At 48.0% G+C, this 24,426-nt stretch overlaps 10 protein-coding genes across 10 annotated transcripts; 7 read left to right on the forward strand and 3 right to left on the reverse strand.

Moving 5' to 3' along the window:
- Positions 1-1,217: 1,217 nt before the first annotated feature.
- Positions 1,218-2,956, forward strand: BDR25DRAFT_386586 (FAD dependent oxidoreductase; the record flags this gene model as incomplete). The annotated part of the gene is made up of 2 exons (XM_033698016.1): positions 1,218-2,717; positions 2,763-2,956. The coding sequence occupies exons 1-2, from the start codon at positions 1,424-1,426 to the stop codon at positions 2,954-2,956; spliced, it is 1,488 nt and encodes a 495-aa protein (XP_033550567.1). The 5' UTR covers positions 1,218-1,423.
- Positions 2,957-3,229: 273 nt separating this feature from the next.
- Positions 3,230-3,888, forward strand: BDR25DRAFT_301872 (uncharacterized protein). Its single transcript, XM_033689671.1, has one exon. The coding sequence runs from the start codon at positions 3,344-3,346 to the stop codon at positions 3,728-3,730; it is 387 nt and encodes a 128-aa protein (XP_033550568.1). The 5' UTR covers positions 3,230-3,343; the 3' UTR covers positions 3,731-3,888.
- A 43-nt stretch (positions 3,889-3,931) lies between these two features.
- Positions 3,932-5,144, forward strand: BDR25DRAFT_256568 (uncharacterized protein; the record flags this gene model as incomplete). The annotated part of the gene is made up of 2 exons (XM_033686417.1): positions 3,932-4,175; positions 4,233-5,144. Exons 1-2 carry the CDS (start codon positions 4,068-4,070, stop codon positions 5,142-5,144), a joined length of 1,020 nt encoding a protein of 339 aa, XP_033550569.1. The 5' UTR covers positions 3,932-4,067.
- A 393-nt stretch (positions 5,145-5,537) lies between these two features.
- Positions 5,538-8,167, forward strand: BDR25DRAFT_386592 (uncharacterized protein; the record flags this gene model as incomplete). The annotated part of the gene is made up of 5 exons (XM_033698017.1): positions 5,538-6,038; positions 6,087-6,296; positions 6,345-6,491; positions 6,539-7,732; positions 7,907-8,167. Coding segments are annotated over 4 exons (2,052 nt in total), but the record flags the coding sequence as incomplete, so codon positions are not given.
- Positions 7,860-9,639, reverse strand: BDR25DRAFT_323467 (MFS general substrate transporter; the record flags this gene model as incomplete). The annotated part of the gene is made up of 6 exons (XM_033692104.1): positions 7,860-8,059; positions 8,111-8,204; positions 8,261-8,757; positions 8,814-9,048; positions 9,098-9,354; positions 9,414-9,639. The coding sequence occupies 6 exons, from the start codon at positions 9,637-9,639 to the stop codon at positions 7,860-7,862; spliced, it is 1,509 nt and encodes a 502-aa protein (XP_033550571.1).
- A 985-nt stretch (positions 9,640-10,624) lies between these two features.
- BDR25DRAFT_311929 (cytochrome P450) lies at positions 10,625-11,852 on the forward strand (the record flags this gene model as incomplete). Its single annotated transcript, XM_033691272.1, has 5 exons — positions 10,625-10,710; positions 10,746-10,759; positions 10,798-11,261; positions 11,498-11,605; positions 11,655-11,852. 5 exons carry the CDS (start codon positions 10,625-10,627, stop codon positions 11,850-11,852), a joined length of 870 nt encoding a protein of 289 aa, XP_033550572.1.
- A 590-nt stretch (positions 11,853-12,442) lies between these two features.
- Positions 12,443-13,632, forward strand: BDR25DRAFT_323468 (uncharacterized protein; the record flags this gene model as incomplete). The annotated part of the gene is made up of 6 exons (XM_033692105.1): positions 12,443-12,685; positions 12,719-12,786; positions 12,883-13,023; positions 13,087-13,213; positions 13,360-13,543; positions 13,592-13,632. 6 exons carry the CDS (start codon positions 12,443-12,445, stop codon positions 13,630-13,632), a joined length of 804 nt encoding a protein of 267 aa, XP_033550573.1.
- A 385-nt stretch (positions 13,633-14,017) lies between these two features.
- On the forward strand, positions 14,018-16,352 carry BDR25DRAFT_301873 (PLC-like phosphodiesterase). The gene has a single exon (XM_033689672.1). It carries the CDS (start codon positions 14,174-14,176, stop codon positions 16,223-16,225), a length of 2,052 nt encoding a protein of 683 aa, XP_033550574.1. The 5' UTR covers positions 14,018-14,173; the 3' UTR covers positions 16,226-16,352.
- Positions 16,353-19,951: 3,599 nt separating this feature from the next.
- Positions 19,952-20,719, reverse strand: BDR25DRAFT_256569 (3-demethylubiquinone-9 3-methyltransferase). Its single transcript, XM_033686418.1, has 2 exons — positions 20,313-20,719; positions 19,952-20,255 (listed from the first exon to the last, which is right to left on the reverse strand). Exons 1-2 carry the CDS (start codon positions 20,649-20,651, stop codon positions 20,100-20,102), a joined length of 495 nt encoding a protein of 164 aa, XP_033550575.1. The 5' UTR covers positions 20,652-20,719; the 3' UTR covers positions 19,952-20,099.
- Positions 20,720-21,766: 1,047 nt separating this feature from the next.
- On the reverse strand, positions 21,767-22,350 carry BDR25DRAFT_197584 (uncharacterized protein; the record flags this gene model as incomplete). The annotated part of the gene is made up of 3 exons (XM_033684355.1): positions 21,767-21,882; positions 21,935-22,095; positions 22,151-22,350. Coding segments are annotated over 3 exons (477 nt in total), but the record flags the coding sequence as incomplete, so codon positions are not given.
- Between the last annotated feature and the right edge of the window lie 2,076 nt (positions 22,351-24,426).

A 24,426-nucleotide genomic window follows, 5' to 3' on the forward strand; every position in this document is an offset into this window, starting at 1 on the left:
TGGATGTGAGGAAGTCGTTCCAAGCAATCGAAAATCATCGATGCACTAGTTCACTCTCAACAAGATACGCAGTAGGATCAGGGAGAAGCCAATCTAGAAAGCCCTCTTTTTGGGTCTATTGTGTAAATCTGATCTTAAAGGTCGAGGGGCACGAGACATAGACGGAAAACAGCGCCGTATCCATTGTGATGAAAGATGACATACCTGCGATTAACGGGCAGATATTGGAGAAAGGATGGGCGGAATGCTCCACAATAACCGTGAGAGTTGAACCACTTAACAAGGATAATGGATGGGCAGGAGTATGATGGGGAGGACTGGACTAGAATGCAAAGGGCTAAAGGAGCTGGCACTGTAACACCTGTCCAGGACTGGCTGTATCTTCATGAAACTCGGTCTTGTTGCAAATAGAGAGGTGGTGTAAGCATGCAGCTATGTAGAAAGCTGATGAAGTGAAGTGTATTGTTCTAAGTCTAAGTGCTCTGTTGCAGAGTATTTATTTACATCTATAATGGCAGGGGCAGTGAGGGCCATGGGAATGGCTAAGGGGATATAGTGAAGGTAGTAGGGGCTGTTGAGGTACAGGGGAGGAAGGTTTCTGTACCAGAAATGTGACAGATCTCCATGTGATGTCAGCCATCAACATGGGTCAGTAAGAACACTGCTCCTATCACTTTTTATCAAACTCACGGTAGGCTTATCAAGGCGCGCCCGGGCTAGTCATAACTCCGACGGTCATAAATGACATTGTTAATGGTTCATCATTTCATAACCAACAGTGGTCCGCCTCTCCAGGGGCGCGCTCTGAACTGTACTTAATGTAGTGGCTGTTGGATCTTCGACCGAACGCGGGAAAAATGGAAGGACCTAACCAAGAAATGAGGCAGTGAATGAGGAGTGCTCTCAAATAGCTGGAAGCATGCGATATCTGGAAAGGGACCGAATGCTAGGCATCACATTTGTGGCCTCTCAGCTAGCCCTCTACGGAGATTTGGGAGGTATTAGAGATCTAAAATCACGGGAAACTAGCTAGGTGGTGATTGTAGCTCTCAGTCTTGCAGACTTCGATGTGTTAAGGCAGAAGTATCAACGAAGAACTGATGGGGTTGGAGAAGGCGCCAAGTACGCTTGGTCTGAACAGGAAGGTCCTTCCGAACAGGCTCAGAGTGCCCACTACTCTCCATCCTCATGGTTGTCCGAGCTTCATTCCATTGCTACTTTTCGAAGTCCCTCGGGTGTTTATGCCTACGACTCGGCGCTATCATATTGAAGAGAACAAAATTTCCTCGCTGTTCGAACTGCGAATGACCTATATACAGACGGACCCCACTCTTACATCCCCTAACACTCACAGACAGTTCAAATCTCGAAACCAAACACGTGGACAAGCAAAGAAACCCTCCTGTAATCGGTACCATTAAGAATGGAAGAGAGGGGTTGCATTCCAGTTGGTCTACCGGCTCCCAATCCACTCCCCTCGTATTGGCATATCCCGAAATCGCCACTCGCAAATCACATAGAGTCTGAATTACCATCGGAATGCGATTATGTTATCATTGGTTCTGGTATATCCGGTACGCTAATCGCGTACGGTCTCTTCTGTTCCGAACCTGGCTCTCGGGTCGTGATCCTTGAAGCACGGGAGGCCTGCGGAGGCGCCACAGGTCGGAATGGCGGCCATACCAAGGCCGCGAGCTATAGAACGTACCTACAACATAGGGAAGAACTAGGGAAAGAAGAAGCGCTGAAGATTGCGAGGCTGGAGTATGAGAATATTTTGGCTACGCATCGATTGGCAAGAGAAATGAAATTAGATTGTGAAAGTCAGGAGTGCAATACGGTGGATCTTATTTACGACCAGGAAACCTTCGAACGGGGAAAAAATGCGGTCGAAATACTGAGGGCAGATGCAGATGAGTCAGAGAGCATGGAAGGGGGGATGGCTTGGTACAAGGTTCACTCGCGGAACGAAGCAATGGCGCGATTTTGGGTTGACGACAAGAATCGGAACCCGGAATTGGAAGAAGACGAACCGCTAGCTGGTGCTTTCGAGTATGCTGCTGGTCGGATTAACGCATATAAGTTTGCCACTGGGATATTGGAAACTTGCGTTAAGGGGGGCTTGAAGCTGTTCACGAATACTCCTGTAGAAACGATTACTCCAGCCCAACTCGATCGATCAACGGGGAGTTCGTGCCATACTGTGTCAACACCAAAGGGAATCATATTATCTCGTTCTGTGATCCTCGCAACAAACGGATATACCGCAAACTTGCTACCAGCCTTCCAAGGTGTCATCGTTCCTCTCCGTGGTCAAATAGCTGCACAAAAGCCTGGAAGCGCACCAAAGTTTCCAACTCCTTTACCGACCACGTATTCGTTCATTTACAAGTATGGATACGAATACATGATCCCAAGACCGCTCTCTGAAGGCGGTCAGCACATCATTATCGGTGGTGGCCTAGGTCGGCAGCCAGAAGGGGGTGCGGGCGAATTTGGCACAGTTAACGATAGTGAGCTAAATGGGAGTATCTCAAGATATTTGAGAGGTAGTCTGGTGGGCTATTTTGGTAAGCAAAATTGGGGCAATGAGACGGGAGAGAGGATAACTCAAGAATGGACCGGAATCATGGGTACAACTGCTGATGGCATACCCTTTGTCGGTCCTATGCCCAAAACAACGGGACTGTGGATTGCTGCAGGTTTTAATGGTCATGGTAAGGATTCCGCCCTTATTTTATGACATTTACTAATGCACCTAGGGATGGTGTTGTGTCTAAAGTCCGCGGAAGCCCTTGTTCACATCATACGAGGTGGAAGTGTAAAGCAACTTGATTGGTTCCCTACAAGCTTCTTGATCAACCAGGCGAGGTTGAGCGAGAGTGTATTCCATGGGAGGACTGATATGAAGGTCCCAGAAACACGAGGGGAATCTATTGCTCAGAGCAAACTCTAAGGATGAAGAAATCTCTGTTGTTTGAAGCCATACTCTAAAGCCTTGCCGCAGAGAGCATTAGTTTCTTAGGGCTCAGTCTGACATCCTAAATCCTGTTTTCTTGGACGCCGTACCAGTGTCTGACTGTGAAGCACGAACTTTTTTCTCCCCCCGTCTTTTGTCGGAAATCATCAATTCTAAGCTACATGCGATCGTCGAGTCCAATTGGGTCTAGCCGAGGTTCCTCAAGACTCCGCATTTTGTGCCACAGTCTAATCATGCTTACTTTAACAACGCCCATACCCAGAAAACTGTGTGATCTACCTCTAAAAGAACAAGTAGCAATCTTCTACAATTCTATCAGAGTCTTTTCCATTTTCCATCCACCTTATCCGAACCAATTTCGACATGTCGGGTGAAATCGCCGCCGTAGTTGCTTATCCATCCAAGCACCCCGAAACCGGGGAACCTCTCCAGTTCGATATGAACTACTACCTCTCGGGCCATATGCCCCTAATCGATCGTGCTTGGGGTCCTTATGGGCTAAAGTCATGGTCAATCAACCAGTTCCAGAATCCGTGCCCGTTGACGGGAGAAACGCCGCCGTATCTGGTTCAGACAACGTGTTGTTTCGATAGTGTTGAGAACCTCAAGACAGCGTTAGAAAAGGGGTCGGCGGAGACGAGACTAGATGTTGCGAAGTTTTCAAATGTGTTTCCTGTCATCTGGATTGGGGAAATTGCGAAGAGAGAGACTCTGGATGGGCGGGAGTCGGCAGGAGTTGCGTGGGCTTGAGAGAGAATGGGAATACTGTCTATGGAAAGATTGATTATGCGCAAATTGAGTAGCTAACTAGTGGGTTTCAATTGTTGTTCGTGATACGATGCGCACCATCACAATCGCTTATCGGCGGATATTTCGGGTTAATGATATCGCGACGACTTCTTTTTCCCAGAAGAATTAACATTACTACTATTTCCACTTAACCAGACTAAGAGTACTTCTACCTTGCAAGAGCCACCCACATGAAATTTTCTTCACTTGCCCCCAGTTATTTAATCTTGCTGTCGCTTTATTATTGCCACCTGCCTCTCTCCGATCTCGGCCCCACCATCCTCCTCCCGCGCTTACCATGCCTCAACAGCACAAAGTGGTGGTGACACGACAGCTTATCGAACCAGCACAGAAGCTCTTAGTAGCAGACCCAGATTTAGAAATCGTACAATGGCCATCGGAACAAGTGCGTAGACGAGATTCATTCATGTCCGCTTCAAGACGCTAACCGGTCTGGCTCTAGCCTTGCGACCGATCTTGGCTTCTCGAGCACTCAAAAGGGGCTTCAGGAATTCTACTTATGCTATCGGATAAGTGCGACGAGGAGCTTCTAGATGCTGCTGGCGACGGCTTAAGGGTGATAGCATCTTTTTCAGTCGGCACTGACCATGTCGACCGAGATGCGCTGAAGAAACGGAATATCCGGTTGGGTTACACACCTACCTGTTTGACCGATGCTGTCGCGGATCTGACGGTGATGCTCATTCTCATGGCACAACGAAGAGGAGGCGAGGCAATGGCGAAGGTACTCACAGGTCAATGGCCGCAAATGCCCTGGTCTCCTCTGCTAATGACGGGTCCTCAAATCCGTGGTTCAACTGTCGGGTTTCTTGGATTTGGTCGGATTGCACAAGCTACTCTCAAACGTCTTCTCCCTTTCGGTATCGGCAAAGCCATCTATCTCACATCTAAGCCCGGGCAGCCTGTCCAGGACGATCACTACAGAGTAGTACGAGATGGCTCAATCCCAATATCGCCGGTACTGGACTGGAAGGAGTTGGCTAAAGAGAGCGACGTTGTGATCGTTGGATGTGCCTTGACCCCAAGCACAAAGCATTTGGTGAACGCTGAATTCTTCCACCAGATGAAAAAGCTTGCAGTGATTGTCAATATTGCTCGTGGTCCAGTCATCGATACGGATGCCTTAGTTTCTGCCCTTGACGAAGGGCAAATCTTCGGTGCCGGGTTAGACGTCGTCGAGAATGAACCAAACATTCAGGCAGACCACCCACTCCTCAAACAACCGCGGTGTGTTTTACTGCCACATGTCGGGTCCGCAACAATCGAGACGAGAGAGCAAATGGCGACGGAATCAGTCAAGAATCTTCTGGCTGGTCTGAAGGAAGATGCCATGGTTAACGAGGTTGAGCTCTGAAATCCGGGCTGGGCCTTGTATTATCGAAGTGGAACAAAAAAAATTGGAGCTATATTTAGGCTCGGTTTGTTTCAATCTAAATCACATCGAGTGCACAAAGTGAGATTGCCGAGGTTCGCGATATTAGAAGGTGGGGTGCACCCATCTCCACAACACCTCGTCTTGCAGTCCCCAGATTCCCCACAAAAATGACCCCGGCAACACAGCGTCGCCAAAGCGTGCTGAACCTGGAATGTGCGGTCTGCCACAGACAGTATTCGAAGAAGGAACATCTTCAGGTAAGTCTGAATACCCCTCTCGCCTGGTGCACCGTTGCTCACCACAACAGCGGCATGAGCGGACGCGTAAGGCACCCTTCCTCAGAGGATTATGGTCTAGATTTAAACAGCTACAGATACGGGTGACAAACCTTTCGCATGCCAGGTGTGCGGACGTAGCTTCGCTCGTCAGGATGCTCTTAATCGCCATGCAAGAGTCCACACTCACAACTCTAGCAACTCTTCACAGACTTCGGGGAGCACAGTATTCTCCCCAGGTACTATTGGATTAATGCCTCCGAACACCGAAGACGTGCCTGGAAGTGTACATCATCACCCCGCGACGGGTTCATATTCGACCGAGCAAGTCCCAGCCCTTGTTCCTTCCCTAAACACTAGCCATATGTTTGACCAACCGCAACTCCAGCCCTCATCATTATTTTGGCCAGACTCAGAGCACTTGCTGCAAAATATTATGTCAATAGATCCTGCGTTGTGGGAGCAACCTATGGCGTTGATGCCGCCAATACTTGAGAATCACACAATGTCGTATTCCAGAGCTACTAACGATCTGGAGGATGGTTCGTCAGAAGGACGCCGGGCTATACAGACCCTCAGCGCTTTAATTAGCAACACTGTAAGTTCTCCAGTTCCTATGGCAGACATCTTGTAAGCCCTTGAAAAGGTCAATGGCGTTACGAAGCCTGCTGCTTTAGCAAATCTTACATCGAGGTTCCTTGACAGCTGCTTACACATGTTCTTCTCAACCTTCATTCCAATGCTCCCGGTTGTTCATCGGCCCACTTTCGTATTTCGGGAATGCTCTCCGCCACTACTACTAAATGCCATTGCTATCGGGTCGCTATTTCTCGGAACGCCGGAAGCTTCCGCAAAGGTGAGATAAGGCTAACTACTGTGAGTGGACACTGATGGCTTCTCTCAGGGAGATGTATTATGGCGCCTCGCTCATACTGCTGTGTCAACATCATGGCATTCTATGATAAGCCAGAAAAGTGAATATGACTCGTGCAATGGGGTCCAGCTAGTATTGACAGCGCTTCTTAGCCAAGTATATGCTGCTCTAGCAAAGGTACATATTCCAATTCCGTGCCAGCAATGACTAAAATTCCCATACAGAGTCGCACACTCCGTATGACAAGTCAGGTATTCCACGGTCTCGGTATCTACTGGGCACGATACAGCGGGTTATTCGATCTGCCCGCCTTGCCTCCACTTCCTTCGTTTGACGACCCCCAGGAAACCAAGTACCGTGCATGGAGAGTCTGGCTCGCCCGGGAGGTGCAATTGCGTACCCTCCTTGGACTATATATTATGGATGGAGTGATCTCCCAATTCAGTGGTAACCCGACATTTGCGCAGCACATGTCGAATCTCCTTCTCACTCCTAGCGACGAATATACTTTTAATGCGACGTCCCCCGACGAGTGGATGGGACGCCTAATTCAACGAAGTCCCCTCGAAACACGAACGCGTTTCTGCGACATCTTTCGCAAGCTCTTTTATCCTCATGATCAGTTAACAGCTAAAGTGCCAGCCGACCTTTCTCTTTTCTCCTTGAAAGTTGTCCTTGAGGGATTGAAATCTCTTGTGGCAGAGTCGAAGCGTATAGAGCCTTCCCCAGTTGGAGTGCCTCCCCAATCAGAGATAAACTTTGTGCTTGATCGATTGAGACTATATATCCTGAACAGCCGCATCTTCACTCAAGTGGAAAAGTCGACGGCAATGCTTCGGTGGCATGCAATATGTCTGGATGCACTTGGCAATACTGCGCGAGGGGCAAGGAGACTTTGCTATCCCTTTGGCATCAAACAACACATTTTCGGCGGAGGCGAACGCCATGAATGTGATATCAATCCAACACGCTGGATAACAAGCGACCCGGCGCGTAGGACGCTATTACACGCTGTAGAAATTCAGCGCATAACGAGCCAGCTTCCCTTAGGTCTTGCACATGATCCACATGTACCAGGCGCCATATTCGCGGCTGCAACCACCTATGCAGCACATGCTCTGGCAGGCCGAACGAGGGTTATCTTCCCTACAGATGTCGATTGGCAAATTGTTCTTCTTCTACCCCAGGGTGAGAAAGAGTGGCACGGAACGATTCAAGTTGGAGAGGAGGCGGCGAGGAATACGGTTACGTTCATAACCGGGAACATGGATGAGGGTGACGAAAAAGGGGCTGTAATCAAAGATTTGAGCTACGAGCTGAGCTCGGTGAGACTGCTCCTGAGAGGAATTTCACTCCAGTGGGGTGTGAGCTCGGAAATGGAGGAGGTGGTGGAGGCATGGACATCGAAATGTTCATAAGTATGGCTCCCCAACGCAGTTTCGTCACACCACGAAAGACTGTAAAACAGGGAAAACGTCTATTTCAGTATCCCGTTCAGTTCGACTATTAGTGTTCTTGCGGCTGGCTCTCTTTGCTTGCCAGGTCTCAATACCCATACTTAAACGTCGGTTTCTGATCGCCTCTTCGGACAGATGATTCAGACTCCTCTTCGAACTCCTGCACGGTCCATGTTGAAATCATCTGGGCTCGCTTGCGGTTGATGCACATTAGCAGGATACGAATACTGAGAAATCCGCACGCCCCGATGGCGATGAGGATCATAGTGACCAGGAGCGGGTATCGGTCTGAGGGTATCAGCGTGTATACTTGCATGGTTCAGATCTCATGGTTCTCACATGTTGGACCGTGTTTGGGCTTGAATAGCTGCCCTGCAATTACGCCTGCGAGATTACTCCATCCATTAATCCCAATAATGATCGCTCTCATACCCTGATTGTGTATCAGCATCGGCCCAACATAGTGCGAACTTCGAACAGGCGAACTACCTTCTCGGGCGTATTCCCAGCTAGCCAGGCCACGATCAATGGGCCTGCCGTGAAAGCTCCTGCCAAGCAAATGTGCACAAAGGCATACCTTATCTTCGGAGTTTCGGACACATACACCACGATCAACCCAACGATCGCTAGTATCATACTAGATGCAGTATGTATTGACCTTTCCTTAAAATGATCGCTCGACCACACAAATGCGAAAAGACCACAGGCTCCAACAACGAACGGGGAGACACTCATGAGAGAAGCCTTTATTCCGTGATAGCCGAGCCCGTGGACAATGAGCGGCATGAAGTAGCTGAATGCGCTGACAGGGAGAGTTGCGAGCACGTTGAATACCACTGTAATAAGCTTCTTCCAGTCCTTTATTGAGTCGAAGATGTCGCGCTTGGTAATTTGCGCCGTCTTCCCGCGTGCATCTTCGCTCGAAGCGCCGCGAACATCTAGCTCCATGCGTGCTACAGCGTGAGCAGCCTCGGCCGGTTTGAAAACTAGAGGCTTATCAGTACAAGGCCTGCAAGGAAGGGAGAACAGGATATCTGTTTACACCACGCAGATTCAAGTTTCGCCGGCAGGACAAGCACAGTAACGACAGCCATTGACAAACTTAACCCCCCTTCGATCAAGAATAAAAGCTGCCAGTTTTGCAGGGTCGATGAACGAATCTGGAAGATGCCGTACGCAATCAGGCCTGCAAAAGCACCAGCGATCGAGTACATTCCTGCGAAAAGTCCGAGACGGAATCCTAGGGAGTACTTCGGGTAGATGGTCGACATGTAGTACTGCATAGGTAAATGCCAAGCTCGTGGTGATGGGAAAAGAACTTCTTACGAAGGACGTCGGAACGAATCCGGCCTCGAAGGCTCCTAGAAGCAGACGAAGAGTGATGAGAGTACAGCGATTTTGCACACCTGCATGAGCCATACAAACGCTTCCCCAGCAGATCATCATAAAAGCAATCCAGTACTTCGGACCTACGCGTCGTCCAATAGCAGTGGAAACAGGCTGCAAGGTGATAAACGTTACAGAAAATAACGAAACAGAGTCAGGAATGTCATCAGGTTTGAGATTTGCATCCTTCACCATATCTGCGTAATATTAACAGCCCCTCTAAATTCTCTAAGGCCTCTAAAGCAGACGAACTCACTCGTTGTTGCGACATATCCGATGTTCGTCTTGTCGATACCACAAAGGATAAAGTCAATAGCCAGGATAAGGACTACAATGCAATCTAATTTAAGGTTTACAGCCTTATCTAGCGCCGTCGCCTCGTCTGTCGTCGCCTCGTACGCGGTCAATTGCTCGAGGCCTAGGGGAGCGCGTTCAATGTTATAAGTGACGCCCTTTTTGGCCTCTTCGATTGAGGACACCATCTTAGACACCAGTGTTGACAAAGCAGATGTGGAAAAATGCCTTGTTGGTGTTTTGAAACTGTTGTCTGTTTTCGAGGTCTCTCCCCTCAACTTCCCTGGATTTCCCCACGCGGCAACTGCCACGGACCACGTCTCCACATTATGGTTCTCCACAATTCCATTGATCCCCACTGCAACCTTCCAGGTACGGGTTGCTGGGAATAGTGCGTGCTTTTGTGGATATCGATGTGGGCCTCGTTGCAGGTCTAGCACGGATTGGGGGGACCATGTGCGCTGGCAAAATAGAATCTAGCCGCCTTATCGTAATGTACTTCAGAACCCTCCATATGCCGTATGCACTTGTGCTCTCAGATTCCACTTTTGAATTCCTCGTGCGACCATGACCACGGTTTTCGCGAATTCACCTTCAATACCGGAGTTTACGTTATCAGACCCGAGTGTGCCTTCGGACATTCATGAGCAATTCGACCTTTTACGTACCAAATGCCCAGTAGCATATTGTTCTAACAATGGCGGATTCTAGATGCTCACGCGATATGAAGATGTGAAACGCTGCGCTTCTGATACGGATACATTCATATCGTCAGTCAAAGCAGTTATCCTAAGTGATCCACGAGGTACAAGACGTCCGCCTTTGAACATGGATCCTCCTGTCCATACCCCATATCAAACGGCCATTGACAGGACCTTGAAGCCTTCTAGACTGAGACGACTAGAAGGCGTACTCGAGAACCATGCCCGTCGGGAGTTCAAACTCCTTGTGCAACGCGGGTACGGTAATGTGTCGGCGGAATTCTGAGCGAATTTCTCGGCATGGGTTGAAGTCACATGGTTGAACTTGAAGGATGGAACTGCCCCCTACTTGGCGAGAACGGCAGCTTCATGGGTTAATGCTTGGCGGGAACAGAATAAAGAGGAAGTTAAGTTTCATTCGGAAAATTTATATGAGATTTCGAGAGCTTTGTTTAGGGAAAGAAGGCAGAGCATGGGGAACCCTGAGACGGATCCGGGCCCAAGTTCCCTGCTAGGAGAAAAAATAAATGGCGAGCCGATTTCTAAAGAAAAGCTGATGTAAGTCCCTGACCACGATATATTTCCTTTCATAGATGGGGCAGCAGATGTATGACTGACGTAATCTTCAGCGACACACTTCGGCAGTGCCTCGTGGTAGGCATGGTCGCCCACCCATTCTCTTCGGTAACATCTGTGCCCACCTTGCTCGCGATAAAGCTCTCCAATATCAACTCCACTCCAATGCTTCGCTTATTCCTGCTGCCATCGAAGAATTTGTTCGCCTCTATGTACCATACCGTGGTTTCTGTCGCACTGCTTCATGTCCGGTTACTCTCCACGGCCGCACCATCAATCCGAATGAGCCCATCACCATGACTTACGCGGCCGCCAATCGAGACCCTAATGTATTTAAGGATCCGCATGAATTTATCCTCGGAAGAGAAAACGTAACTCTCCATTTAGGGTTCGGTAGAGGACGTCATCGGTGTGCTGGGATGCCGTTGGCTAGGATGGCGTTACAGATCGGATTGAGGGTTATTTTGGACACGACAAAGGACTTCGATATTAGCGGAGAGTTGGAACATGCCAAAATGCCGGAGATGGGGATTGTCAGTTGTCCTCTCAAGATCGCGCCGGCTTGAGGTATGAGAAGCAGTGCTGAGGTATTGGAGTGTAGCAGATGAGATGCCAGTATTTCCTTGCCCTCGTTTTCTCGCCGTGTATCTGCACTGTTTTCTTTCACGATTATAGAATATGTCTTCCATCACTCTTCGTCAGAACGCTGGCCTTCCATCATCATACAATTAGAAGCCAAAAGTTTACCCCAACGCTTCATTCTTGCAAGTCTCATCCGAATTCAAGCCTGTTGGTCATCAACAACATCGGTATTATTTCGATATTTATAAGGATGTCAGAATTTGGCTTGGCCCTGTGGTCGGGATCTTTCGCGTATGTGAGCAAAGCTTGTCGAAGCTTAGGTGAAAGCTTAAATGTCTAAGCAGTTCGTGCGGACTGGGCTACACTCCAACACGAAGCATTCGATCTACAATGCAAAGTTGCTTACAAGCCCACTATTTGAAGCCGAAACATATGATCAGACCGATCAACAGGAAACAACGGTTCTCCACTCTCATTGTTTCCGCTGCTTGGACGAGACAACACCTCGCCGTCGAGACGTCATGCTCATAGGTGAAGCTTGAAGGTGCGCATTTAATAACCACCCCATAGATCGCAAGCCCGGGTGACCCCACTCAGAATATATCAAATCCTCCGTTATTGAAGGGCATCATTCGCTACCGGGAAGAGGTATAGATTACTCGTGTAACAACTAAATACCCGGTAGTGGCCGACGAAGCCGATAATAAACAAGTGCCGATCGTTGAACCAATTACAACACTTCACTCTCGTCGACCTTCTTGTTGCGCCTCATAACATTCGAGTACGCGGGGTTCACGATAGCAAAACGACACTATTTTTTATCTTTAGGACAATCACACCCCTCGCGAAGGCTAGAGATATACCATTAATTTTAATCTCTCGTACGCCCACGCATCCGTATAGTCACAAAAATCTAGGGAGAACCCCAGACCCACAATACCCATACCAAAGCTTGTTTTCAGTAAGGCTTTATATACTGGTATGGCACATGGTCTTTTCTCGCCCGCCATACTAGACCCGAGGTCCACAAGCAGTTTCACAAAGACTCCCTCGACGAATAGAATATCATCCCATCATGCAGTGGGCTACACTCGTCCTTGCGCTCTTTGCGCACCACGCCTCCGCCTAACAAATGGTGCGTTTCGCTTGCTCTCAGTTGGTTCTCGAACGTCTCGACCCCGTTAGGAATCCCGGTCAGATAGGGTCCCCTCATCTGCATCAAGTCGCAGGCAGCAACTCATTCAACACCTCAATAGAACCTAGATATGATCCACCATCCAAGTCCAGCTGCACTACCTGCACCTTCAGTGAGGACTTCTCCAATTACTGGACTGCGACATTGTTCTTCAAGGCGAAGAATGGGACTTTCAAGAGAGTCCCGCAGATGCCGAATGAATACTTGGACTAGAAAGGTGGGTTAGCGATTTACTATATCTCCCCTTATGATGGAAAGAGCACGGTCACTGCTTTAAACCGGTAAGCACTTTTCACTTCGAGGAGTGATGTGATGCTAAAATGGGGATAAGGCTACCGTATACTTGTGGGTGACGCCGTGCTTCGAAAGAATGACAGTATCCAACGCGGTCTCTGCCACCGCTGCTTTGGCGCCAACTCCAGTCCTTTTGGTGGCGCACCCTGCATCGGTGATAACACAGCCCAGTTTCCGACAAAGTTCTGTGCGGGAGGCATTCGCACTACTATCGTATTCCCAACGTAAGAACCTTAGCTTTCACGAGCCTCGCCGCTCTCTTGACAATGGAGCTAATTGCCCTGTAGATGTTGGGATGGAAAGAACCTCGACAGCCCCGATTATAAATCTCATGTGTCATACACGCCTTCTGGCACTTTCGAATCTAACGGCCCGTGTCTATCAAACCCACCCCGTCAAGATCCCACAAGTCATGTACGAGGTGATGTGGGATACACGAAGCTTCAACGACAAAAAGATCTGGCCCACTGATGCCACCAAGCAGCCTTTCTTGTATAGTATGGGCGATCCGTAAGCCAGCCTAGCACTCAGCCCTCAGAGGACTAGATAGTGATTAAAAGCTCACATGGTGTGGGTATGGATACGGACAACATGGTGACTATATGTTCGGCTGGAAGGGCGATGCTTTGCAAGGGGCTATGGATGCTCAATGCAATGTCAATTGCCCGGCACTGAAGAGTCAGTCTGCCGTGGACTCAGAGAAGTGTTTTAAGCCCCAAACGGTAAAAGAGCCAATTAGTGATTGTAAGTATCGTCTAAGATAAGATAATTAAGGCCAATAGTGACGAATAGGGCTCCTAGAGCTTCCTGGAGGGGATGCAGTTACGCATTGAGGTGCATGTAAGGGTAAGGCATATATATATATATATGAGCTTTTTAAGACTCGTGATTGGCTTGGCCGCTAGGAAACCAATTCGCTCCTCTTGCATTGGCTTTAAGCGATAAATTTCGTACTGCAGCCGAATACTTCACCGCCGTTACGCCAGACTACACCATTCATTTATCTAGACACTCAATATTGGGTCTGAAGCGAAGAGCGGGTTTTTGCATGATAGAATGACTTCCTTTTTTTCGTGTTCTAGGCCTACCTCACTCCACCAAAATGTTCCATCAGCATCAGATGACACCACAATCTCAGTCACGCCATCCCTGCAGTATACTGTTCCTTCCAGAACCCTAACTATTAAACTACTTAGTCTTGTCCAAAACGAAAGAGCTAGTCGTCTTTCGCTTTAATCTCTATTTCGAATCCTAACTCCAAGCTCCACCTCGCTTTTCATCGATCTCCAAGAGGCTAGCGGCACAGGCGAATCCATACAGCACAACAAAACTATACAGATATTTCAGTGGCAAATATCTTGATATCTTGGAAGAATGTCATTTATCAAGCAATGGCGCTTTAGTGTCGCTGATAGCCTTCTCGCCGTACACATTACACCCGTAGGCGCTTACGTTGCTTCCACAGCAGGACGTATATTCTTGCTCGATAGTATCTATGGAAAAGAGAGGGCACATGCCGATCTGGGTATGAAGGGGACGATGAAGTTCACGTCTTCATCTCAAGGGGATGTTCTCATCGTTGGCCTAAATAACAAGGCAATTCGCCTAAACCCAACAACGCTACAAACCATCTGGACCAAAGACATATCCGGGGTGGCAAAATCCACAACCGTCTTCTACCTAAACAACGACTTCATTTTCGCGGCTGGAGGAAATACATTGAAGCGGTTCACCTTGAACGGAACGCAGATCTCATCTTACTCATGGGCGACACCACACAAGCTTGATGTTGTCATGAGGATCGTTGCAGAAGATTTGTCCAATATTACTGTTTACCTCACTGGGGACACCAATATCCAGGCCATACAAACGCAACCAAAAGCGTTCAGAGAGATCGGCAAATCTGAAATCTTCGGCTCCGGTATATGTGTTCCAAGCCTCGCTGTTGGGCGCGATGGAATTTTCCTTGCAACCACAAAAGGGAGTGCGAGTCCTGGACCATCTTATGTTCAAAAAATGGGATTCAATCTGAGCGGTTTGCTTTGTATTATGATCATTGAGGAGGCAAGCGGCTGGGATATTCGACTTGCTACGGACAGTACAAAATCCCACCTATTTGCTGGAACCAACGGTTTTATATTAAAACTCGATACCCAGACCCTGAAAACTCTGTCCAGGGTCAGTCTCCCTGGAGCTGAGGGCTATGGGTTGACGAGCATTTTCGTCGCTAATCAGGACGTCTTTGTAGGATGCAACGGATGTGTATATCAGTTTGACCTGGACCTTCGTATGACTGGCCGAACTGTTGACCCCAGCCTCTCTAGTGAGATGAGTTTGCACGCAATATCGGAACAGATGCTCATTTGTGGCCAGAACGGGAAGGCATATGCTATCAAGTTGCAACCAAGCGTTACCTCTTACGGGCCCTGGATGAGCCAGCTGTGGAAACGGATTGGCCCAAGAAAGCTAAGAGAAATAGCTCTGCCCGGAACTCATGACTCAGGCTCTTACGGAGTGACTGGTGACTCGGCTTTCGGGCAAGACAAGGAGATATGGCAAAAGTGGTGCCTGGAGACGCTTCCTCGAAGAAAAAAAGATATTGCTGTCGGATGGGCAAGGACTACATCTGCAAACTTCTTGGAGCAGCTCAAGATGGGCATACGATACTTCGATCTACGGGTCGCGCTCGAAAATCCCGGTCCTAGCTTTGTTCACGGACTCGTTGGTCCATCATACCTGGATCTTTTCGATCAACTGGAAGATTGGTACAAGGACCCTGAGAACGCGTATGAGATTGTGCTGTTAGATTTCAATCATTTCTACAATATGGTCCTTGACCCTGATCATCCTGAGCAGGGTCCACACGCTGAGATTATTTCAAATCTCCATTTCCGATTCAATGACAAATTATTCCCGTACGCCAACGAAGAGAGCAGGGACTTGACTATATTCCAGATTTGGAATACGCCATACCGTATATTTGCCTTTTATGCTAACGACATCGCTGTGAAAAACGATCGATTCCTCTGGCCACGTGAAAAGAAAGAAACCAGCGCAATCTCAGTCAGATGGGCACAAACAGATGATATAGAAACGGTCATCGACGTTGCTGAAGCAGTAGCCAATGATACAATCAACAAGTTTAAGGTCATGCAGTTCGTCCGCTCTCCATCCTTGAGCATGTATACGAATTCATTCCTCTCGACACGCTCATCTATTGAATGCAATCAGGACTCGTTATTGGGTTTGGCGGACGACATGGCCGAAGAGTCGCTCCAACGTCTAGCATATTGGAAAGGGAATCCCACAAATTATAAAGGAAAAATCAACGTTGTCGTAACTGACTGGTTCAACGTGTTTGCGCCCGAGGGATCATACTGTGGGCTGCCTCCGTTTGTGGATGCGGTAGTAAAGCTTAATGAGTGATTTTCATTAGTTTTCTAGCTGGTTACATGTTGGTTTACGGCTTGAATGACCTGTATTTTGGTTATATAGTTTAGAAAATGATTTTCTAGTTTTCCCCCGGCCTGGATTGGTTTAAAAATATTTTATATAAAATTTTATAATAAGGCTGTAATAAAGATACTTCTTAATACCGTGATCAGGGCTAGTCCGAGAGCTTTAAGCTCGGCAGTCACATCGCCATCCACATCACGTGATTGCGACATTCACTTCAGTGCTTCCGAAGCAGCGGAGAGGAGGGGTAAGCAATTCACATTACTAAGGCCTTGATTATATTGCGGGGTGATGTCTACTGGGGCCGAATAGATGATCACCGCGAGAGGGGACAGACAGGGGAAGAGGGAGAGGTTCATGTTGGTTGTGTTCAAGCTGTTCATAAATGAAGATTGAAAGACAAGGTAGGAGATGGAGTTAGGAAGGAGGATTATATACCATTTCCGAGGTAGATTCCTGTTCCCTTGTGGTGAAATGGAGATGTTGAGCATATGATGCCATAGATACCAGTGTTGAGGGAAATTGCGGCGAAGTCGAGAGTATACCAGCAGACGTGGTCTTTCCCACCCTTTCGGAGTCTAGCCCCTCAACTGCTGATTCGAATTCTGAGCGAGGAGCCTTTGGACTGAATTTCGACAAACACGTCGACTGAAGCTTGAAAGAAAGATTTCTCCAGTAATCATACCAGTTTCAAGAAAGGCATTAGCACAACCTGAATCTCATACTGATGGCTAGGGCCTCGAAGAGGAGAGGAGAGAGTGGCGACAAAGGAATTGCATGACCGGGCAGAAGTGGCTCCAGGATGTAACAGGGTCTGGAATAATGACAAACTAGAATACTACTCGATGGATTACGATGATTCAGGGTGAACAGGAGGTACCAGAGTAGGTTGAGTGTGACGATGAATAGGGTTCAGAGGTTCGGAAGCACATATGAAGGCGACAGGTCCTTGAACAAGGAACTGTCAGAATCAGAAAATGCTAAGTCGTCAACTCATCGCTAAGCGCAGCTCTAGTGCAACTACACCGAGAAAATGATAGCAAGGATGCCACAAGCTAGTGCTAAAGGAATACTAGTCGCAGAGCTCTGCTCCACCCAAAATTTAATTGATTTCTCCGGCAAGTAGGAACCCAAATTTGTAGATTCTACCTCTTTCCATTTCTAGGTTTCCAGCAGCTTCGAAATGTCTCGAGTTTGTGCATCGCACACTAGGTGGCGAGCGCCACTAGTATGCGCTCCGAATATAGAGAAGGGCGACCATGAGGCTAGGGTTGAATCCTGAGAACTCTTTAGTTTCAGTCTGCAAGCGGTATGTGCCATTGGGCAATCGCTCGATATTTTGCGCAGACTCAGGCCTCTAAGCCCTTCCGGCCATCATTTACGGCCAGTGTATCCGTGCTATGTCCTGATCGGGATTTACAACAAGATCTATCATACACCGAAATATCAGAACGAACGAAGCAGCGACAAACGCATACGGCATCCTTGGCAAAATTTCGCGTAGGTTGGTGTTCCTGTGTGGAAGCAGAAACGCTAAGGTAGGGTAATCAGATCTATCGGTCACTGGGGGACCGGTGGTATCGCGGTACCACGTGAGATCCGGCCTATCGATTCACTTCTTGTGCGGTATTCACACTGCACAGATTTAGATAGCATATAATAGGGTTTCAAGTTTTCTAGTGAAAGCTGTTTAGGTTATTGCCTCAGCCTCTTGCCTTCTCTACTCTTCAAATTTTGACACCGCCACACTCATGGAAGCGCCTATGCATACACTCCGCCATGTCGAGAGATTCAGTAGGCAGCAAAGAATGTAAGGGAATATGGTTAGAGAATTGATCTCTTCTACTCTAATCCTCCGTCACTTCTCTATCATATGGATCCTCCCAAGGATACCTCTACATTGACCTTGAGTTCTCCGTTACACGACCTTAATTACTGTGCTCCGAGTACTTTGCTAAGAGAAGTCAGTACGATGGCTATGGGTTGATGCAACCTATGTCAATCAACAGGACTACCTAGGAAATGTAGTTAAGTTAGTTTGGACGGATGAAATCTACGGCATGGCCGAGAATGTCGTTGTTTAGCTTGGTGAGGGAGTAGAGGGGATTGAGGTTGGACTGCAAGCTTTAAAGATCTTTCTTGCCCACAGAAGCGCCATTGTATTGGTCCCCGCCCGACCACTTTGCGCTTGGATGAAATTTTGTTCTTCAGCAGGCCTGGTGCACACTAATTTGGATGGAAACGGAGGCGGATCTGGCTCGAAAGGCTATGTATCATATTGACATGTAGGCTGCATCAAGTGTCGTGAAGGACAGACATCAAGACTCTCCACGCAGTCTAGTTTAAGGCCAGGTTTTCTGCTCTTGGAAGTTGCGACTGAACATCTACTCGGAGAAGGTCACGAGTAAATCAAGTCTGAACTAGTAGCACAATGAAGTCCCCACTCTTAATGACATGCGGACTTGTCAACAGTCAAGTTTGTGGCGTTTTAGGGTCAAACTTGATTTGATTGATTACCTACTTGGGTTAGTATCATTCCGGTTTAACGCGTCTTAAATCGGCATGGCGCAAATCTCTGACAGTAATCTTCACTTGCTGTGTTGACAAGTCTGATTATACGAATAATCAGATTGCAGAATTGCCCGAAGGCTGGAAAATAGGCTTTCAGTGCACACTGATAGACGGGACATAAAGGAATGGTACGAGGTCTCCTACGTCTACACCCACTCGTCTCTTCAAGCGAGCAGCTATCATGCTATTGGGGGATTGGATTCTCACACAGTTACGGGTCCAAGGCCCCTTTTATTCGTTCAGGAAATTCCACTTATTCCGTTTTAGCCGAGTTGAGTAGCCTCAGTCATATATGGATGCCTAGCCTTTTTAATATTGACGCGATTTTGATTCACTGGACTTTTCGCAACATATTCTTATGAGAGCGCAAAGGTGCTTCTAAAGGCTGGAATGGAAACCCCGAAACAGAAAATAGAAAGCCATCGCAAGCTCGCAGAGATGTTTCTTGACGAGGCCTTGCGTATCTTGCAAGTATTACGAAACGCCATCTTTTGCTACATGCCAAGCCACAAGGCCGGTTTCCGCCCCTCCTCCAGGGGTCATTCACTTCCTTTTACGTAGGCAACAACCACCACCTCAATCTCACCACACGATAAACTCCCCGCCCGCCAGCGGCGACAAGACCATATTTGACCCATTAGCCGACAGATTATCGCTATGGGGGCCTCATGTAAGGCATATCCATCATTACCCTTCAATAACCTAAACCACTGAATTATTTTTGGTAGTGAACAGAATACCCCCTCGGAAAGGATATCCGTCAGCAGTTTTCGGCGTTCGCATCCCTATGTCCCTCCCACCAAGCACCATTGATCAAGTTCCCGGTGCTGAGAAAACCCATCAGATTAGCTTTTTATTATAGTGTTTATGAGATTCGTGGACCGGTACCATTACCAGTGCGATCAGCTATTTTGTCAAGTCACTATTCTTGGACTACAAGCAGATAATTAGAGGCTAATATTAGATCAGATACAAGACAGGGGGCAGTTTTGTGGTGGCACCTGATCAGATGACGGGAGTTACAGGGCTTAAGGACATGGGCCCTGAGTACAATAGTTTGAAGATTAACAGCTTTGATTTTAAAAATATCACTATCAAGGCTGGTGTTGAAAAACCTGAACCTCTCGCCAGTCAAGATTTACCCTAGTTGCAGTGGGTCCGTTGGCGGGTTAGGGTTAGGACTTGAACCTTTTCTAGTACTTCGTCGGACAACTTAAGACCCATCATCTTCTCCTAATTTACTCTTACCTCCTCGCCAGTAGGCCCCATTCTCTCACTGCTCTTGCCCATCAAAAGCTTTCTCCAAGCCCTCAATATCCATCTTCCCCATAGTCAGCATCTTCTCCATAGCCCTCTTCGACTTCTCCGCATCTTCGCATGACAGCATCTTCTTCAGCTGGTTTGGAACAATCTGCCAGCTCAGACCAAACTATCTCTCATTAGTCAACCTTATATCATCATCCCCCTCACTCACAATACATCATACCTTATCCTTAATCCACCCACAATCCCCCTCCCTCCCCTCACCCAGCTTCTCCCAATACCAATCCACCTCCTCTTGATCCTTACAGTGGATCATAAAGCTTACTGCTTCGGTAAACTTGAATTGCGGTCCCCCATTCAAGCCAACGAACTTGTGACCATTGAGTTCGAACTCGACAATCATGACAGAGCCGGGCTCGTGACCATGATGCTCTTTACCGGCGGCAGTGTAACGTTGGATGCTTGTGATGCGCGAGTTGGAAAAGATGGAGATGTAGTGGTTTGCGGCTTCCTCAGCGCAACCGTCGAACCAGAGGCAGGTTGTGATATTATTCAGTGGCATTCTTGCAAGTGGATGTGGGGAGATGCTTGAGAGGAATTGAGGCAATGTAGTTGGGGGAAGAACCTGAGGGACGCTGTGTTTAAGTATCTTCTTTGCTCTTCCTCAAAAGGCGTATGCCAAGACCGCCAGCGGGGGCTCGTGTATGATTACTCAACATGAGTGACGCGAAGTCACGTGAGAGGCGTTGATGCCTGGAATCCGGGGAATGCGCATCTCGGGCTTTTCCTGATCCAGTAACCACGATAACAGCTTGAAAAGACTTGAATGGTTGAGAAGGGATAAGTCGGCTTCCACCGAAGTTTATATACGAAAGGCGGTTATGGGCTTCGCGTCCCTGGAGAAGCTGAATTTAGAACCAATTGCGATCGAAGAACAGCGCACGAATGCTGAATCATCAGGATAGTGAAAATGTGCATTTCAAGCATCAAGCTTGCAAAGAAGCAAATATATACATGGCGAATGGAGAGTATGATGCAGACTCCTTAGACCGAACTCAAACTCCTCATATCTCTATTATCAACCGGGAATGGGGCTAATTGTCGCATTTCTGAAAGTGCAAGTAGATTCGATCCGTTCTCTCCGTTTCGTCTAGTTGCGATTGTGTGGTGGGGAAGCAGGTCGCAGGAATGACACAAGGATGTGCAACCAGAATTGGAGGGGCCTGAGTATTTGTTTTAGGCTAGAGACGAGACGTATTCGAGGGCGATTGTTTGCTGCTATGTATTGAAGCTGGCCGTTTACTTTCCGTTCGCCTCCCTGGCTAATATTTTCCGCCGCTCTTTCTCTAAGTCTGCCGCTTGTTCCTTTTCAAAATCCTTTACTCCATCGTAACCTGCATCCAACTCAGGTACTGTGTCACCACTCATCTCATACGGACCTTGCCCACCATTCACTTGACTCGATCTATGTCCCCACTTCTCTGTCTTGTGTGAAATGCCTATCTCAGCAAAGAAGACAGTCCCCTCTTTTTCTAGTGCATGGCCGTTGCGTACCGCAATGTCGTGGGATATATGTTGGATCTTTAGTGGGGGTGGTTTCCGGCGGTTGCGAATAAAGCGGAGGAGAATTAGGACGGCCGTTAGGAGGAAACCGATCGCGGCTAGGGCACCAACGGTTGCACCCGCAACAGTCGCACGGGATGGTCTTTGTGAAACTGCCTGTGGTGTAGGGCAACCTAGACTTGGAGTGGTAGCTGCGAATCCGTCGATGGGATGAGCATAAGCTTGAGCCCCTGCAAGGCTGTCAGATAGTGAATAGAGACTATGCTTGCTAAAGTTCCCGACCTGAAGTACTTGCCGTCCATATAGCAAGATTCGTTGCCCCGCTCACATTATAAGCCGTAACAGCGTAGGTTGAGCTCACAGTGAAGTCACTGTAGCACGTACCGCCATATCCAGGTCGTTTTGGGTCAACCGTCACATCTGGGCGGTGGAATTGAAAGCCCCTTAGAATGACTTAGTTGTCAAGACGTTTGCCGAGCACGGAATTAGAAAACTTACGACGGACAGCATGCAACATAATTATCATCGCCCGCGAACATTGTGCAGAAATTTGATGGGCAAACCAAAGGGCTCATAGCAGGCACCACGGATGAACCAACAATACCGGATGGAACTGATTGATATGCTTTAAGGAACTCGCTAGGATAGCATGCACTAGAAGTGTGGTTCACTGCGGGTATAGGTTCGTTGGCCCAGATCAGGTAACCCGGGGGAGGCAGTTGGGAGAGGCGTTGCTCGGTGCATGATGCTGGAGGAGTAAATGTGGTAGTAAGGGGTATAACTGCCGTTGGTTGGGATATCGGCGGCGCAGAAGTCGCTGATGGTGTGCTGGACGATGAGGCGGTTTGCGCTAATGTTGGCGACGCTGGAGAAGGTGGTAATGAAACAGACTGCCGAGCATGGATGTGGTGTATTGCCTTCATCTGCGCTCTTGCCTTGACCGACATAGGTGCACTTACTGTTCAGAATGCCTCATGAAGATTTGGTAAAGGAAATCTCGAAGCGAAACTGCTCAGTAGCTAGAATTAGGTCTAATGGGAGGTCTGGAGGGAGGAGATTATCAACGGAAGTCGGCAGTAGTAAGCATGCTGCAGGGCGCTTTGATACTAAAATGGGCTCTATGGGTGGAGGCAATAGCATTGTTTGTCTTGCCTTTGTGGGACGTCTGTAACACGAAAACATAGCCGTACTAGAAACGGGCAAGGCTGGGTACACAATGCGAACAGCGATCGATGCGAACTCTCGTAAATGGTATTATTAGCGAGGTCCGACAACTGCGAAGTCCGTAATGACGGCATGAACGGACCACATCTAATATGGGAATCTGCCGAAAACACACCACCTGGACACGTTGAGGCGAAGTTGTACCTGCGAGAGATGCATAAAACTGTAGTCAGTGAATTCAATTAGACGCTGAAACACAGAAGAATAGCGCGCGAGTAGATCCGGACTTGATTAAAGGACGTGAGCTTGGCGGAATATTCGGGTACACTACCCAGGAGGTTCGAAGGATGGATAAGGTGCGCGAATCACTGAAGGTAGAATTCGCACAAGAGTAAGTTGCAACCGCTTAGCGGAAGAGTTGATGCTCGAACCGCAGAGGCGGAAGAGAATAAATGGGGGACGAGTCATAGCTGCGCCTCGATGGGATTGGTGACGCAAGATATCGAAGGATTTGGGGGCTCCCTTCATCTGCAACCTGAGACGAAGGTAATAACTTGAAGAAAAGTCCAAAGGGGCCTTGTAGGACTGGCCCTGCATACAACTGAGTAATATCTTGATGAATCCAAGGAGTAGAAGCAGCATTTCCATGGCTTAGAAGCGGACAAATCGGGCGGTGGTTGGCGCCTTAGTTGTAGCTACAATAACAATTTGCCCCCATGGATGCACTGCTAATGTCTGTCGGTATCCGATCGGGATCATAAAGGCTCCGTAATTAAGGCTTGTGCGACACGCATGTTGGTGAGGACACTGGCGTGTTTCGCTTTGAGAGTTGGTGGGGAGCCCTGCCGAAAAAGTGCGGGATCGATGATATTGTGCCTTGCAAAAAGCTAGCTACAGCTAGAATTTCTGCGCACGTCTTGTACTACCAAGCCCACAGGCACGGGTACAGGTAAAAAAGGATGAACAACAAACTGCGAAACTAGAAAGTAAACAATAATATAATCTTAAGAAGATATTGCTAAAAACAAGGGGAAGAGGAAGAAGCAATGTAGTTTTCTGCAGAGGAATGCTAAGTTGAGTAAGAATATCTCTTGTTTTAGCACTACTGTACCTTTTCCTGACCATTCTGCAGAAAATTTTGACTGTAACCAGCTTTTTGCAAGGCACAATATGAGTCAGCATACCCATACCACTTCGAGTGCAACTTCCACCTCCAACACCGCCTGGGCATCCGCACGTTTTGTATCGCTTCCGGTTTGATGCCCCCAAAGCCAGCAACAGGAAATGATGCGACTGGATCAAGAATCGGGCATTGCTGAGGACATTTCTTCATTGGCCTTAAGTACCGGGTCACCTTTCAACCACCATTTGCATTAAGGTTTAATTCCTATTCCTTGCTCTGAACAAGCTTATCTTCCTTTAGTAGAATTAATCCAAGGAACTGGGTTACTAGTGGTATCGCAAACCCCAATCACTCCAGAGACGCCTTCATCGATCTAATAAGGATGTACCCCCAAACCTGGATCAATGTCGCAGATCCGATAACACCTTGTTTAGACTTATAGACGCCGACTCTAAGCGCAATTCTAAGCTAGCAATGTACCGTACTC

The sequence above is a fragment of the Lindgomyces ingoldianus genome (assembly GCF_010093535.1).
Source record: "Lindgomyces ingoldianus strain ATCC 200398 unplaced genomic scaffold BDR25scaffold_8, whole genome shotgun sequence".
Lineage (NCBI taxonomy): Eukaryota > Fungi > Ascomycota > Dothideomycetes > Pleosporales > Lindgomycetaceae > Lindgomyces > Lindgomyces ingoldianus.